The 17,970-nt window shown below is 39.2% G+C and overlaps 1 protein-coding gene across 2 annotated transcripts; it reads right to left on the reverse strand.

Moving 5' to 3' along the window:
- Positions 1-459: 459 nt before the first annotated feature.
- On the reverse strand, positions 460-14,771 carry klhl3 (kelch-like family member 3). 2 transcript variants are annotated; one of them, XM_066648866.1, is made up of 15 exons: positions 14,391-14,766; positions 13,434-13,553; positions 12,740-12,846; positions 12,280-12,401; positions 8,513-8,675; positions 8,313-8,422; positions 7,770-7,886; positions 7,501-7,650; positions 6,724-6,841; positions 6,451-6,648; positions 4,360-4,461; positions 3,293-3,421; positions 3,055-3,195; positions 2,698-2,841; positions 460-2,266 (listed from the first exon to the last, which is right to left on the reverse strand). In XM_066648866.1, the coding sequence occupies exons 1-15, from the start codon at positions 14,402-14,404 to the stop codon at positions 2,238-2,240; spliced, it is 1,764 nt and encodes a 587-aa protein (XP_066504963.1). In that variant the 5' UTR covers positions 14,405-14,766; the 3' UTR covers positions 460-2,237. The 2 variants fall into 2 exon arrangements, with proteins under 2 accessions (XP_066504963.1, XP_066504964.1); XM_066648867.1 differs by lacking the exon at positions 460-2,266 and having other exon boundaries at positions 2,701-2,841; positions 3,089-3,195; positions 14,391-14,771.
- Positions 14,772-17,970: the final 3,199 nt, after the last annotated feature.

Here is a 17,970-nt window from a genome sequence, read left to right on the forward strand (position 1 = left end):
GTCCATGAAAGGTGCTGGTAGACGGACTGGCCATAATTTTGGGTATTTTAGGATGTCTCACCCTTTAGTGATTCAGATTTATTCATAAATGGAGGACCATCTATTAAAAATAAATAAAGACACCACATATGATTGTTGGATTTTCAAAAAGTGAAATAAGAATAATTCAGTTAAGTTTCAGAGCCTGAGCTCTGGGGTTTATCATTTGTAACTCTAAGTATGCTATTTAATCTTTGCTTAAGTCTTTTTATTTTGGCAAAACTTGTAAAATTAATGAAACATTCATTTTTTACAATTCTCTCGCGCTGCTGTTTCATGATGAAACTCAACTGGCTGCTGCCCTCTAGCGGCCCGCAGCGGAGAGGACATAGAGATTCATTTCAAGGCATTAATATACTGAACATTGCATTGGAGAAGAGAAGGATGAAGTGAATAATGAATTCTTCAGGCAAAGCTTTTAATCATTTATTTAATGATAATGGTTTAGAAATACAATAAAATCTATTGTGCACAAAACCTAAGACTGCAATCCAGAAACCATAGATTACACACCGTAATGTCATATACAGAACTGTGAAGCTTCTGAAAATTGAGTTTAAAAACCCTGTTACACTCACTATCAGTACTGCATAGTCTTCCTGTGCTGAAAAAGGAAGGACTGAGATATTAATGCTGCTTCTCAAATAATTAAAGAGATTAATGCATATTGCAGAAGGAATTACGACTTCAAAAACCTATCAATGTGTTCCAGTCACGTAATCTCGTAAAGATTAAATTCTTCAGTGCACTTAAATAAATTAATGTGGTTTTGAGTGAATTAAACTGCATCATTTAAGTAACTGTATACCGGTCTGTAAAAAAACAAACTATGCAAATCCGATATTGTAGTGATCTAAAATCTCTGGAACTCTAGAGCTCACCAGTGAACTTCAACTTCCAAATCCTCCCTAGTGTTACCACTGCAACTCCACAAACCCAAACCCTGTTTCCACAGAAAACCAGCTTGTTTGAAGTACATTAAATGCTGAACCAACGCCTGACAGAACCTACAGGCAAAAAAGAAATGCATGATATCACAAAGTTAACTGTGCTTCCTCTACTTTTCACTGACTTGTTTAGCTAGACTGATTTTATTGCCATTAAAAAATACTGGCTTCATCAAATTCACATAGAAATGAAATTAGTGCAATATACTCAGTCACTGCTGCTCAGTTCGTCAATCAATGAGTGAGCCCTCAACTCAAAACAGAGATCTGGACCCAGAAATATGTGCATCAAATGTATGAAATCTAGACCAAGCATTTTCGATTACTGACAGCATCACAAAAGTGCTTCTGTGCAGTCGGAGTTTTAAAATCCATGTTATATTTGGCACATTTCCCATATTTATGAGTTGTTCCCAGTGCATTAAATACATATGGCACCAAAAGCAGCTAGCTTGGCTTAAGCCGCTCTCCAGTTTGTGTGTTTCTTTGCAGTGTCGTTCCTACAGTACGTCTTCTTAAAAACCCTGTTACCAATGAGTCAAACACAGCCTCAGAGAAAGAAAGAAAAGGATAAACCCCATTGTGAGAATACAAACAGAGCAATAGTAGTGAATTTGTATTCTGGTCCAGTTTGGTCGTATTACTGCAATGATCCAGTGACACATTCTGCTGCTGCTGACTGAGCAGGCGACAAATATTGTGGCTGCAGAAAAATAACGTATTGCTCTGTTGATCACATGAACCCGTTTGAGGCTGACCTTGAATGCCCACCCAACTTTTATAACTGGATGAGTGTAGCAGCTTCCTCAGTGTGATACAAATCAGTAGTAGAGCAGGGACTGAGTTGACATGCTGTGTAGCAGCATCAATCCAGCCCCAGCCGTCTCATTTCATTTAGAGCATCCGATCCAGTCACTCGGGACACTTTATCTGAGAACTCGTTCAGTCGGACACGGAGGTCTTGAAAAAAGAGCAGGGGTGGCATGTGGCCTCTCAGATAATCATTGTCGGCTAATGGCACCATTAGAAGAGGCCACAGGGCTCCGCGTGTGAGCTTCTGCTTGCGTTTCGGCAGTCGGTCTGCATGATGGCGTTTTGCAGTTTTTATGGTGAGCACAGGGTCAGCGTGACCAGAGCAGGGAGAACATGTTCTCAGCACTTCTGTCCCACAGACCAGCTTCAAATGACTGTATGTCTACCACAGCCGTTCTCTTCACTTGTCAGAGGGGCCCTGCTCACCAGGGCCCTTAGTCATAACGGCTTGTCAATAACTGATACCCCTACAACGAGAGTAAAAATGTGAGAATATACAAACAGCTGGCTTTGTTCAGCCTCATCTCAGACTGCAATTACATAACTGGTCCATTATTTAAATTACAGTATGTACGTGTGAATATGAATGACACCATCATTATGAATATAGTGAAATGAAACAATCATTTAGGCCCTTAGTGTACGTTCACTGAATATATCCCATTCACATTCACACGGCCCCTTTAGACTTTTAGAGAGCACCATATTCATGAAGAGAGAATATAGAGATGGCAATAAATGAGATCATCATGCTTGCAGTTATTTCTCAAGGTGTTATGGTCTGTTAGCGGTAATAAAACAACACATACAGGCTTACATAAAGCCTCCAGTTAAATAATATTACAAGTGTAGAAAACTGAATTTAACATACAGTATTTTTTTTTTAAGTGAAACTGACCTGCATAGCTGCGCCCGTTGCTCATGTTGGTGGGAATGAGGCTCCATTTATCTGTGGTAGGGTTGTAGTACTCCACTGACGACAGGTTACAGGAACCATCGTCTCCTCCAATCACATACAGCAGACCATTTATGGCACATACTCCTACATATAAAAACATAGCTAATCAAAACACTGTTCCTGGACCTGTTCAGTTTGCTTAAAACATTCACTGTAGCTTCATACGTATGATTAACGTTGGCTACCTGTTTAGACGGAGCTCAGTGTTGGACTGACTATACTTTCCTTGAGTTTCTAAATTATGCAAATAATTTCCTGGCTATTTCCTGATCTATTCATCAAGGTGAAAGTCCTCACCTGCATTCCTCCGACACATGTTCATGTCACACACCTGTCTCCAGGTGTTAGTTGCTGGCTCGTACACCTCTACACTCTTTCTCACCAGGGGACCATCATGGCCTCCTGCAGCATACAACTGCCCATTCAGCACTCCAACTCCTGCACACACAACAAAAATTGTATACACATGTCCAAAGTCAGATCCAGACCGCTGGAGGATATATACATGACACAATCATGAATTAGCAGGACATACCTGCTCCACTCCGCCTGGTACTCATGTCAGCGACATAGCCCCATTTATTACTGACCGGATTGTACTCTTCCACAGTGCTTAAACACTGCCTGGATGCCCCATCATAACCCCCCACTGCATACAGCTTCCCTGCAAACACAAGCATAATCAATATAATGTTTATCACAGCACAAGATACATTCATCTCCATGGCATCAATTTTGTGTTAATAAACTTTAAAGCATTTTGGAAAAAACTATGACACAAGTCAGTGCCTTAGAAGGCGGCACTTTGAAAATAAGATATTTGTAACTGAGTGACATTATAGAAGGTTTCAACAGCAGCAATATGTCAGCAATATTGCCAAGACAATTGTGATGGAAATTTGTTTATAGAAATGATTCATAATCAATAGAGATATTTTAATCAGCAATGACCGCGCATGCTTGTGTAAACTGAAATTGTTTTATTCCTAATTCTCTGTGTGAGACAGCAGACTTGTGTGTGTGTGTGTTTCAAATAACATATCGACACCTTCCCTTCAATCAACTCCCTTTGTCTCCAGACCACAGAGGTAGAGGGGGAGGCACAGGGCACGTCTGGAAAGGTGTTAGAAATACAAGAGAGAGTGGAAAACAAATGGTGGGAAACTCAGAGTTTTGGGAACAGGATACAGTGAAAGATGACTGAAATGTAAAAGGGCGAACAGATGATGAACTACAAAGGGTTTTCCAAGTATAAAGACGCTGATCAAGAAATGGTCAGCAGAGAGGTGAAAAACAACGTTGCCCGCACGTCCCTCTCTCACGTTAATTAATAAAAATTGATAAGACTCAATAGCTGTCTTATTTTCTGTCATAATTTTCCAACACACATTGTACACTAATGCTCCCTCACCAGAATTATTACAACTTATATTACAAAGCAAAAACATACAGGGTGTTGTACAAGCATTCAATGCAGACATGACTCGAAGCCTTCCTCCCTCAATATACTGCTTTGGTAGATAGAATTCCAGTCATTCCAGACACATACAGAGTCTACTTTATATGGTTAGAACTGAATTTACAGTTAAAACATGTGCTTACCGTCAACCACTCCGACACCCACACTGCTTCGCCGGGTATTCATGGGAGCCACAAACACCCACTCATTAGTCTTGGGACTGTATGCCTCCACTGAGGATAAGCCTGGAGAAAGAGCATACAGATAAAAGCAGCTGTATTTAAGGCTTAGACAAACAGATAAATCATATCAGTAAGAGCAGTAGTATCAATAACATTTTAATAGAACCCACAACATATGGGCTGGTTCTGCTGATTTTGTATGCAATATGTAACAGTATAGAATAGAATTTCTTTATTTTGTTATTGTAACATGTACAACATTCATTCATTCATTATCTGTAAGCACTTATCCAGTTCAGGGTCGCAGTGGGTCCAGAGCCTATCTGGAATCATTGGACGCAAGACAGGAATACACCCTGGAGGGGGCGCCAGTCCTTCACAGGGCAACACACACACACACACACACACACACACACACACACACACACACACACACACACACACACACACACATTCACATTCACTCACACCTACGGACACTTTTGAGTCGCCAATCCACCTACCAACGTGTGTTTTTGGACTGTGGGAGGAAACCGGAGCACCCGGAGGAAACCCACGCGAACACGGGGAGAACACACCAACTCCTCACAGACAGTCACCCGGAGCGGGAATCGAACCCACAGCCTCCAGGTCCCTGGAGCTGTGTGACTGCAACACTACCTGCTGCGCCACCATGCCGCCCACATGTACAACAATATTCAACAAAAATAATAAAAAACTATACAAAGCAAAAGACAACACACACAAGGAAAGCTACATTCCGACAATAACATTGCACAGGTCCAAAGCCTAACTGTAATCCACAAAGAAGAGCCTAGCACAGCTCCCCTGTTGTTCCAGGTTGGTCACTACCACTTCCTCCATAGAGCTGTCTGCTTTGTATGCACAATGATATAGGTCAATGGTGGGGAGTAAGAATAAGATTTGGCCCCATACCAGTTTCTCAAAGCACTTCATTCCCACGGGGGTGAGTGCAACCAGCCGGTAGTCATTAGGCCAGGAATGGAGGATCTTATTGGCAGAGGAAATGTGGTTGACATCTTCAGTCAGGATATGGTAGGATAAAGACCTACTAAAGATGCTAGGTAAGATCCGTTCCGATTGCTTTGCAGTACTCCTCCACAGTAAGAGTGAAGTTGGAGTTGCTGTAGGCTGCTGGGCATGGTGTTGATGTTTCTTGGGACTCTCAAAGAGGGCAAGAAAGAGGTTCAACTCCTCTGCTAGTGTGGCGTCGCCCCCAGCAGCTCGGGGACTGCTCTAAAAATTGGTGAGGTTCTATAAAGCCTGCCAAACCTGCCTGCTGCTTTTGTTATCCAGCTGGTCATGAATCCTCCTCGTATAATCAGCCTTGACCTAACCGAGGCCTCTTTTCAGGTTGGTATGTGCTGTGCTGTATAGAGCAACACCGCCAGACCTGAATGCTGTGTTTCTTTCCTTTAGCAGCTGTTGAACCTATTAAAACATTAAGTCCTGACGTTGCTGAGAGGCTCCATCAGGCCAGATTTTAACAGTTCTGGTCATGATATGGATAGTTTGCCTGAGGGGCGGTATATGCTAGGATTGAACGCAAGGACATATGATCAGACTGACACCGGTGGGGTAGTGGTCTAGCCCTACTAGAAATGAGGAAATTAGGGAGCACTGCTTTTAAAATCTACATAATCCAACATGTCAGGATACATGTTCTGTTGTTAACTAACATTACTATGCAATTGTCAGAGAGCTGGGTTAACTGTAGCATCCAGGGGAAATGTACACAGCAGTTATCATGACCACAGTAAATACCCCGGGAATGTAGAACGGTCTGTAACTCCAAGTCCAAGTTGCACTGACCAGCTACACATACTATATTTCTACACCATTTATTATGAATGTACGAACAAAGCCCTCCTCCTTTGCTCTTACTTGAGCAAATAACATATATGGCGATATTAGTTCAATTAAATAAATGAATATATGCAATATATACACAAACATTTGTAGGGGGGAAAAGTGCAGGTTTACAGGTCTAATAAAGCTGGGAAAGGCAGGAGAAAACAAATCTAGCTGTACCTGTGCTGCCATCAAACCCCCCAACAGCATAGAGAAGGTCCCCAAGCACAGCTGCCCCAAGAGTACTCCTGCGCTCCTGCATGCTGGGAACTGCACTCCATTGGTCCCTCACACCATCATACACATCCACTGTCCTGACACGCAGAGAGCCATTGAATCCCCCTACTGCATACACTTTACCTGCCATGAACACCACACCTGTACAACATAAACACACATAATATTAGCGTAACATAAAACCATATACGGAAGGACAAGAAAAAGGCCACTCACCTGCTCGGCACCGTCTAGAGGGAAGGTCAGCCACCTGGTACCAACGATCCTCCTGGAAGTCATAACACTCAACACTGCGGATGGCTTTAGGGGCCTGACCACCCACCACAATCATTACCTGACAGAAGGAAAAGTATTCCAATGCTTCAATGCACAAGAGACAAGTATAAATTAAAGTCATTATCAATTGAAATGGCCACAATGTCCACCAAGGTTATTAATGTGGTCACCAACATTACACATTTGTGGCCAGATTAACAGAAACATGCTTAATGTATATATTGCATTTACAATAAATAAAGCATTCTTCATCACCAAATGCAAACAGTAAGACAGTTTGTTTAAAGTTTTATGAGTAATAAAGTGGCTGATGTGGAAACTATGATGGTCTCCCCTAACAATCTGATCTGTCTGGACATTATTCAATCTATGTCATTAGGTACAGTTTACCTACAGTGTTTTATTTTAAAAGGCAGCTTATTTAACCTCTTTAAGAAAGTCAGGCCTCCCACTGGAAATATTTAACTTAACTGCAAGAAAACGCTCTACATTATTCTAATACCTGACTAAACCGGAATGCAAAAATCTCAAAGACAAACACCCACTGTGAAACACTGTGGCCTAGGAGCCCTGCTCTTCGGAAGCCCTGATGAGAAGTATTTAAAAGTGGTTGAACTGCGATTGGACTAATCTTTATATGTGGCTAAGCTTGTTAATGTTATTATCTTTAAATTGTATATTCTGACCAAAGGAACAATCAAACACAATATTTCACACCTTAGGCAGACTGACTGGGGTGCGTGGCCGTGTCCTGTCTGTCTTTATCAGGTGTCGTTGATCAGCAGGTAATAGGTGGTACTTCATAGCTTCAATAAGAAAGTCCTTACAAGTGTTGTTATTCTTGATCAAAGCCTCCTCCTCTACTATCTGCTCAGACACATGTCAAAGTATAAGAGCAGGGACAACTGCACTACACTTCTAGAATTCTAAAGAGAAAATTTTAATAATGGACATGTCAGAGAAAAACTTAGATTAAATAAGCCTACCTGAACCAAATAATCTCTGGATAAAAGCGGCAGCCGAACATGCTCCATGAGCTTTGGCATGTGCTCCAAACGTGCCTCCTTATCATGCTTTATCCATGAAACCATCGCTTCAAAAACCTGTGGAAGCATAGACAGACAAGCTTAAAGCTTCAGCATTCTCAGCTCCATGACACAAGAGTTACTGAGCTGGCCCTGACAGCATATGGCAGCTGGCAGGAGCTGAGTCTGTGAACTTTCGAGGCGAGACATGGAGCAGCTAATGATGTGTGAGGGCTCGGACTGACGCACAACTCTTCTCCTTCTGCATCACAGCAGCTCACTGGCTTGAGTCAGACTTTTTATGACACTCAGCTGTCTACTCAAAAAACTACTTATATCAACAAATAGTCGCTGACTGATATCATCACCAGCATAAGCTCTAGGCTATAGCAATGTTGCTAGTAATATTATTTATTATTATATAATTCATCTTAGCAGACTGGGCTGTTTTTATGATAATGATATATATATATATATAAATTCAAATATTAAAATTAAGGTTACCTTCTCTTCAGTGGACACAGTCAGTTTGTCACTAGAGATGAGACTGCACACTTGCTGTAAAGAAAGACCCATGAACTCCTCTCCGAGCATGACTTCTGAGAAATGCTGCTCTGTTCAACAAACACATAAGTACATAAATATTACTCAAATGCTCAATTCTATAGCTCCATTCCCACAAAACAGAAATAAAAACCGCTCACCAGCATAGGCGTGGGCATGGTTTAGCAAGTCTGTGCAGGCGTGCAGATCAGCAAAGGCACGAATGCCCAGGCAGTTGGTGGGGTGGAGCTGAGTCTGCAGAAACTCACAGCACACTTGCCTTACATCCATGAGCTGCAATAAACTGGCTGCTGGCAACAGAACCTGGACAGAAATATTATACAATATGTGGCTTGGCTTAGTGCACCACCAGTTTTATTTATAAGCATAGGATTTAGGTGAAAAATGAATAGATGGCCCCAAAGTTTCCAGAATTCAAAAATGATAAAAATGTGTGGCCAGAAAACAAGAACACACAGTGATTGAAAGGACTACAAAAGAACTATGCAGATTTCAAAAGAAAATCAAATTTTATTATCTTTACAGAGGAAACCGAGACACTGATTATCTTGCAGAACAAGAAACATCCGTCTTTACATCATAATAGGCAAAGAGAAATAACACAATGGTCATTAACAACCACTGTACAATTTGTATAGACAAATATGTCAAAAAGCAGACACTGCAATATTTTTTGACATATTAATTTAATTCATTTGCAACAGACGATTTAAATAGTTTTGGGATGATTTTGTAAGGTAGTGCATCTAATAATATTAATGACAAAACCGCTGAAATTACTTTTTCAAGTGTGAACTTGAATGTGAAATTTTAATTTATAATTTGTTTCAATGAATCAAAAAAAAAAAAAAAAAAAAGCAGGTGAGCAATGTGTCTGCTCTTCTAAGGTGACTTTGGATGGGAACATTAGGGAGTTTAATACTCTGGTCTATTCACCATGACCCTATTTTATTCATATAATCCTCTTCTATCAATTACACTGAAGTACACTGATGAAGAAAGATTTTGGTTTGCTGAGAATGCAGAGCTTGCAAGTCACTCGCAATCAACTAACTCAGTGTACATCTTGAAACTGGAGTAAATTATTTAATGCCAGTCTGGCGTCTCTTGTAAATCAGTCATGGAAAATGAGAACCACATGAATTTTCCTGTTGCAAAAAAACGCTGTTGCATGACATATTTTATATAATTTACTTGACCTGGGTATGCATTTCCTGCTATGTGACTATGGGAAATATGCACATTACCTTGACAATGCTGAAACTGCATGTTGTGCTTATAAACAACAGCACTACAGTTAAAACTGAAAGAATCAGTACTGATCAGCAGGACTGAAGTGCAATAAAGACTTGAAGATTCTAATGGTTGAAGGGAAGAAACAACTTCTGAACTGACTTGCTTTAACAATCTAGCATGAAATGTTATATTTTTGAATTCCAAAAACTAGGTTTTATTTTTGTTTGTTTTTTTTTTACTTTGGGAGATAGAGGTGTAATTAGATCAAGTTTCAGCATGTAGTAAGTCCTGTTGATAAGATGATTGATCACTTCCTGACCTCAATAATAATGGAGTCATCCGCATGTTTGTAAAACCAGAAAGACACGTTTTGTCTGTTTTATCTGTTTGTGAAAAAAAAATAAGGGGTGGGGGGGGGCGGAAGCAACAGAACAGAACCTCTGGGGTGTTACTGAGTGATTGAACAAAACTCTATCACTCAGTACTAAAATCTAAAATCTGTAAAGCATTCTTCATATTCAGGTACAGGAGTCTAAAAATAATTTGAACATGTGCATACGGTGCTCATACATTCATGACCAGTGAGGTAAGGATGCAGTAGTTAGATCATTCATTCATTCATTATGTGTAACCGCTTTTCCAGTTCAGGGTCGCGCTTCACAGGGCAACTAGTTAGATCATGACTAATTTATTTATTTATTTTGGAGAAAAATGTTGCAAAGCACTGTCTCAAAAGCTTTTTCAAAGTCTCATGCGAAGAGGCTAACATGTCAGCATAGCAATAGTTTTGAAGGTGAGAGTTGTTTGTTTAGCCAACTGAAATCCTCAATCTCTGAAATAATAAATAGTGAAGGCAAATGTGGCAGAAGAAAATTGGAGAAAGCATAATTTTTTTTTGCAAGGAACAAAAATTATTGAGCTCACCTATGATCAAAAGTGTTGCTTTTCCATACCGCTCTGTAGTTATTATCAGCAGAATTATTTACCAGTAACACGGAAAAGAGCATTAAAAAAATCTGCACCAGATTTCCATTAACTTTAAAATCCCAAGGCCACTTGTGCTCATAGCTTCACTCACTAGCCTCTCTTAAGGGCATAGTTTATGCACGAGTTAACTAGTGCTTCGTGGGTGTAGTCTAACTGGAAGTACGAAGCTTAGAATATGAACTGTGACATCACCACACTTTGTTGTAAGTAGTACGGTTTTAAAAGAGGAGGAATATATTGTTACATTGTTTTGTTTCTATTGTACAATGACTTTCATGTTGAAGAGCCTGAATACAAGTGGAGTAGGGGGTTTCCAGGAGCAGAGCAGAGGGCTGTGATTTTAGCTGTTTGTGCAGGAAGTGGATATTGATTCTTCTAGCCGTGCTTATCTCTGTTTTCAACAAATTAAAAATAAAACAGCTTCTCTACTGTAATTTTGAGTCATCATAGTTTTTCTTAGGAATATTGAATGTTGCAATTTGTTTCCAGCCCTAGTAATTTAACAGTGTTTCAACAATTTTCTGTTGAAAGTTTGGGAATGAAGTAGCAGATAGTAAAATGGCCCAGAACAGCTAACTGAAGCTACAGAATTTGTGGAGAATTATAATTAACATTTTCTGACTTATTCATTCATTCATTGTCTGAAACCGCTTGTCCAGTTCAGAGTCATGGTGGACCCGGAGCCTACTCAGAATCACTGGGCGCCACACACACTCACACCTACCAACTTGTGTTTTTGGACCGTGGGAGGAAACCAGAGCACCCGGAGGAAACACACACAGACATGGGGAGAACACACCAAACTCAGACACAATCACCCAGAGCAGGACTCAAACCTACAACCTCCAAGTCCCTGGAGCCGTCTGACTGTGACACTACATGCTGCGCCACTGTGCTGCACATTTTTGACTTAGTAAGACATTAATAAATAAACTCTACATAATTAAAACTGAATGAAAACATAATTCATGTACAGACCAGAAATGAACAGCCTAATCTTCAGACAAAAAAGTTACCTTTGTGAAATTGGGAACAGTTATATTCTACACAACAATAAAGATAGTAAATTAATATAAAGACACTCTAGACACATTGTTGTTCAAAAGCCCATAGACACATTCAGCCTTGCTCACTAACAGCTACAGCTCCCACTGTTGCATTTCTGCATAGTGTAAGGACAAATGTAGGTCACTTAGCTTGGATTGACAAAGCCTTTACAACTATTTTATGATACATTTAAATCTCAAGAGACACATTCATGTGGCCTTTCAGAACATCTGTTCTCTACAGATGTAGTGCCTGTAGCAAAACAACTCTTTTTTTAAATAAAATATAAAATCGAATGACACCCAAGAGAGTATTATATGGTTTTATATTGCCATCATGCTTATGAACAACCAACACACAAGACCAACCATGGTAAATAGAGGCAGGACTTTCCTTTACTCTTTACACGTTTCCCCTGTTAATAATGACAGGAAATACCATGCCTCAAACAGCATAAAGCCAGCACAGCCAGAGAACTTCTGCACAACAAAACTTCAAATGTATTTATGAATTAATGGGTAGGTTTTGTGTAAATCTTATAGCAGAGTTACATTATGTATAAAATTATTCTGAATTAGTTTTTAAGAAACAGTAAAAAATTGAAAGCTAATAAAACACTTCTATTTTTTAGACTCACTTGAACATTGTCTTCAGATACGTCAATCTGTGCCGTATAGATATAGTCCACCAGTTTCTTGAGCGTAAGTCCATCAACGTCCCTTATTTCAACTCGTGGGGCCTTACTTTCACTCATCTCGCCTAGGCACAACAAACACAACACAGACTCAACAAACTTCTGTGAAAGGTCATATTTTATAGCCAATGAAATATAACTGAAATTCACCCTGATACACATTATATACAGAACGCCCATTTCACATTAAAACACTTGTCTAGGGTTTAACAAGCAAGAATTAAGTATATTAACTTACAGTAGACAAACAAACCTTTTTTGAAATAAATGGGATAATTCTATGCATAGGCCTAAGTACGAAATCTTAACCTACTTCAATGGTTTGGCTCATCATATTTGTACATATATAGAATTATTTAAATTAATTTCATATATGTCCTACAGCTCCAAGTGTGCAGAATACCTGTGAACATAGCGCAGAAGTAGGGACTACAGGAAGCTAGAACCACTTTATGTGCAGAAATCTCCACTTCTCCAGCTACTAGCAGCACATCACAGAGCATCTTCCTGCTGTGGTCATGAGTGAAAATAATAACATACGTTCTATTATTGAACAAAACAACTGAACCCTGAAATAACAAACATTCAAAGGACATTTGTCTGTGAGATATACGTAAAACACTTTCCAAAATCTTGTAAACCTTACACAGAAAATGTAATACTACTAAAAACTACTTTCCTGGCAAACATGGAATCATCACACTTACAGGATGTTCACATTGTATTTTACTTATAATATACATAATATATAAACATAAATATATAAAATAATTTTTGTTTTACAGCTCAACATTCTGGCTTTTCATTAACTACGTCCATAATTCTTCCCATACAGGATCTGGGAACAATCAAACCATTAATTCAAACAATATAATTTAATTTAACTTGCCTGGGGTATGTTTTATGAAGTCAGAAATAACAAATATTAAACAAATTATGTTTTGTGTCATACCTGTCATTTGTCTAAATAATACAATATAAAAGAGCTATCTACCTTTATCGTTGTCTGGGGTTAGTAAATTTTGCCATGGTACTTATTCATCTCATAAAAATCTTAGTCATTTTTGTAAGTGGCCAATCACTTGCCATGTATTTACCTTCTCAGGTCATTCATTAGCCTGAAAGCTTTCCTCATATGCACATGAGTGAAGGTGTGGATTCCAGCATCTCTACTTTCTTCCTCTGAATCAAATCCTGATAAGGATGTAGCTCGGCTCCTAGTGATGACATGATCAATGCTGTAAATTTGTGTTATCTTCTATACATTGCAATAGAGCATTAGTCAAGGAGACCTCCAATGGCCAAGGAGGCAAACCACAAACAAATACAGCAATTCCTAGGCCACACTTCTTATTTTCAAAGTGATTTCCTCAGGAAGAGAACTAATTTGTGCTGAAGGCATTGGTAAAATAACTGTATTTAAATCATATTCTTCATATTTTACAGTTAGTTTATACTAGTCAAATCAAGACAAATACAAGACAAATTTATTTCTATACTTGAAATACAAATAAACCCTCTCGTGCACATGTAAACTTTTTCCGCAAAAGCAGTGTTGCCCTAATGAGTAATTTAATCAACTGAGAAAACTGCTAAAGCACTTATTAAAGCGACATGTTTTACGCAAAGTACAGCTGTGTGTGGAATGACAAATACGCCCATATAATTTTCCGTGCTTTAAAAGTGTTAATGATGATGTGAAGTCAATTTAACTGTTCAGTGTTTTGCAGGGAACAATTGTTAGGCTCCTGAATGTATGGGTTAAACATAAAGCCGGTTTTATATTTAGGCGGGAGCGGGCTGAGGGGATATAGTAGAGTATTTCACCATTGTAGTTTGGAATGCAGACTGATAATGCGGAGGTCTCTACAAACACAGCTGGTACCGAGTTAGCTGACTGAGCTAATGTTAGCTGCGCTCGGTCAAATAACGCTTCCTCATGAAGTTGTTCAAAGAGGGGTTAGGGGTTAGTGTTCCGTTACTTTCAGAATGAATTCGTTAGGACACGTTTATCGATGAGAAGCAGTGTTCATACTCTCCGCGTAAGCACTTACCCAACAAATTCCATGTTTCCGGGCTCCTACCCACAGAGCCGAGCGGCTAACGGTGGAGAGAGAGAGCGAGCTAGCGAGCTACATGGCTCAGCCCGCCGCGGCTCCGAGGCCCATTCCGCCGCCCGTTCGCCCTCTCTCCGCCCGGAATGACCGCCCTGAAATCACAGAACACTCCACTCTGCCTGTACAGTAGCAGCGATCCGTGTGTTTGTTTATGAGCTCCTGGACAGTGTGCGATTAATCTCTCTCTCTCTCTCTCTCTCTCTCCTCTGCGTTCTCTGTACACTCTCTCTCTCTCTCTCTCCTCTGCGTTCTCTGTACTCTCTCTCTCTCTCTCTCTCTCTCTCCTCTGCGTTCTCTGTTCTCTGTACACTCTCTCTCCTCTGCGTTCTCTGTACACCGTCCCAATCTGCGCGTGCCCGCGTTGTCAGGTAACATACGGCCATCTCCCGGGAAACGGAGCGCGTAGGATGCTGAGGTGAAAACATGGATGATGATCTTCTCCAGAACACAGCACTAAAACTTTGGCCGAATATAAGATAACCTCGACTTTTTACGTACTGCATCGTGCAAATCTTGCAATAAGGACTTGTACACTCACATGCTGTATTATATGTCGAGGCCCAAGCTTAAGCTTATAATGTTATATGTTATAATTATAACTCCTTATCTAACATTTAATGAACTGCCTGGATGTTTCATGACCTGTCTGTCGCACCAAAGAGAGTTAGGAGCCGTTTGATATTCAGCCTTCTGCAGTCTCCTTCAGGAAAAGCAAAGGGCAGAAGGAAAATGCAGAAAGGGGTAATCTACAACAATATACAGTCGAATAAAAAAGTTTAAACACAAATGGACAAATATTTAGTTGGTTTTCTAAATGAACATAAAATATAAATGAAAAATAACAGCTTATTTGACATACTGGGAAATCACGCTTCCTGGCCAAAACAAAAAATATTCTAATGGGACACATCACTTCTGTCAGCCTTTGAAAAGTAGAAGCAGGTGGGTGGTGAGCACCGATGTGCTTTAAAACTTTGGGGTTTTTTAACTTTAAATTTTTACATCCAAGCAAACTTATCCAAGTATAAAATGTGAAATAGGTTGGTGTATTTAGCTTGATATTAGCATGTTTTGGTAAGATAGCTTGTTTATTTCCAAAATGGTGGCAATGGGATAAAGTGAGCCAAATGCTGTGGGGAAAACTGATCCAGTGGAGTGATGCGCTATAGAATCTACAGCAATCTTTATCATTTATAAGCCATATATTTAGAACCCTTTGTCATAGATGCATTCTGATCATTTGATTTTATAGGCAATATCAGATTAGACTGTAACCCTGCCTCGTTTTGTCTTAAAGACTACATAAGTAGAATGTCCTTCTCCCCACTAGTATTTAAAAACTCCAGCATCACTGCTGTGTCTGATCTACTACCAGGGCAGTACTGAGAAATCTACAACCTAAATATTACCTGCTTTATCCTGGTCATTAAACTCAGAAAGCTAAGAAAAATAGGAAGAGCAACAGATAAGCTAATTGAAATAAAAAGTTCCCCTTTATGGCCACAGGGAGCTGCTAATATGAATGTGTAGGATATTAGCATGCAACACTTTTTTGGCCAGGCTTTCGCGCAGGGCTTTTTTTGGTAAGACTATAAAACAGCCCGTGTTTTACAGTGTACTTACATGATACATCTGTATCTACCAGTGTTTTAGAGTGTACTTTCCTGGTACTTATGGTGTAATTTCAGCATTTTACAGTTGTAACTTTCCATATTTTTGTGTATTTTTCAGGTACTTACAGTGTAACTGTATTATGTTACACAATTCTATTTTTAATCACAAAATAATGAGGCATGTAGGGATTGATAAAAAAATATATATTTTTAATCATTATTTACACAAAAAGGACAAGTGTGCGTAGATAAGTCTTTCTATGTAAGTGTGGCAGTGAAATGTGGTTAAACTCTGCTATTAAGGAATTCTATTTTGAAATCATTAAGGGTTCATTTCCAGAGTAAACCACGGTGAACAGCGTATTTGTTTACTTTTGTGTGTGTGTGGTGATTGTATTAAGGGTTTTTCCTTTTTATCACTGAGTTAAGGGGAAGAAAAATACGAAATAAATAAATAAACTAGCTGTCAAAATGGGCGGAGTCTTAATAGCCTTTCCTTGTAGGAAGTAGGCCGTTTCCCCGCCTCTCCTTAAGAAAACACGAGAGAAGGTATGGCGCAGCTCTGTAATATTAGGGCTGAAAATGCATCCTATGTTCTAATTATCGACATAAAGCACTTTAATCCATCCTCAGTTCTTTCGTTGTACGTACGGTGTGAGAAGGATAAAAAACACCTACTTTGTGGTCTCTATAGTTGAATAAAAACATTTGTATAAAATTTTGCATCCCTTATTATTGACCTGGGAGGACATTTCATGTACAGAGCCAATGCACATTATGTATTAGAAGCTTAATAGTCTCTGAAATATGAGTGAAGCCTGCCTGCTGAATAAACTCATAAAACAAAATCCCCAATTGTTAAAGTACCCGTAGGAACTGGTAAGTATCTTATATATACTAATTCTTATAAATCTTAATCTGTATGTTATGGGACCAGATTAATTCCAGACACTGAGAAGATGCACTGTAAGTGTCAGGAAAGTACAGGATAAAAAAGCAGGCTGATAAGTATTTTAGATGCACTGAGGTTATAGGAAGGTATACTATTAATATCAGGTAAATACAGTGTAAAAATGCAAGAATATGCACTGCAAATATTTCTGAAGTATTTGTAAATACACAGACGGGCAAATATTATGGTAAGGTACACTGTAAATACACTAAAACATGTGAAGACACACTGCAAGTGCCAGGTAAGTACATAGCTGCAGACTGTTTTATAAAGCACTCCACCCACCCAAACAGAAATGCAGCAAATAAACTGCAGCTACATTTGTATACTATGCACAATGTTATCTGTATGGGAGATAAATTGTCTAAACCAAAAACACATTGCAAATTGTCAGCATTGGTGCATTTGAGAACATCCCAAACACTATATTTTTCTATTTTAAAAGGCTTTACAGGGTAGCACACCATTGTAAAAATTTATAAAAGCTTGTATTGCTTGTGATATTTCCCATTAAAGGACCCCATACCATTTTAGTCATTTAAAGTGCAGCTTTGTAAATGCAATGTGTCAAATAATTTATTAGTGCGCTTGCACACTACTGTATTATATATTTAACAAATATCATTCAGTACAGATTAGCAGTTTTATGCTGAGCTAATATTGCATTGGGATTTTGTAATGGCATTTATTCCTTCAACCCTTGGCCAAATCCCAAATAATAGCTATGGGGACAGCAAACTGTACTCACCCCCTCAAACTAATAACAAATTCATTAAGCCATGTTGAGTTTTGGGAGTAATAATTTGAAGACTGATTTAAACGACCAATAAACAAATTCATTATGTTGCCTCACGACTTACAGGCCATATAAGTGGTACACAACCAATACAAGAGTAAAATGGTATCAGCTGTTCTGGATGCATTTCTCAATAAACAGGCAACCAAGTACTCT

Source organism: Hoplias malabaricus, chromosome 17 (assembly GCF_029633855.1).
Source record: "Hoplias malabaricus isolate fHopMal1 chromosome 17, fHopMal1.hap1, whole genome shotgun sequence".
Taxonomy (NCBI): Eukaryota; Metazoa; Chordata; class Actinopteri; order Characiformes; family Erythrinidae; genus Hoplias; species Hoplias malabaricus.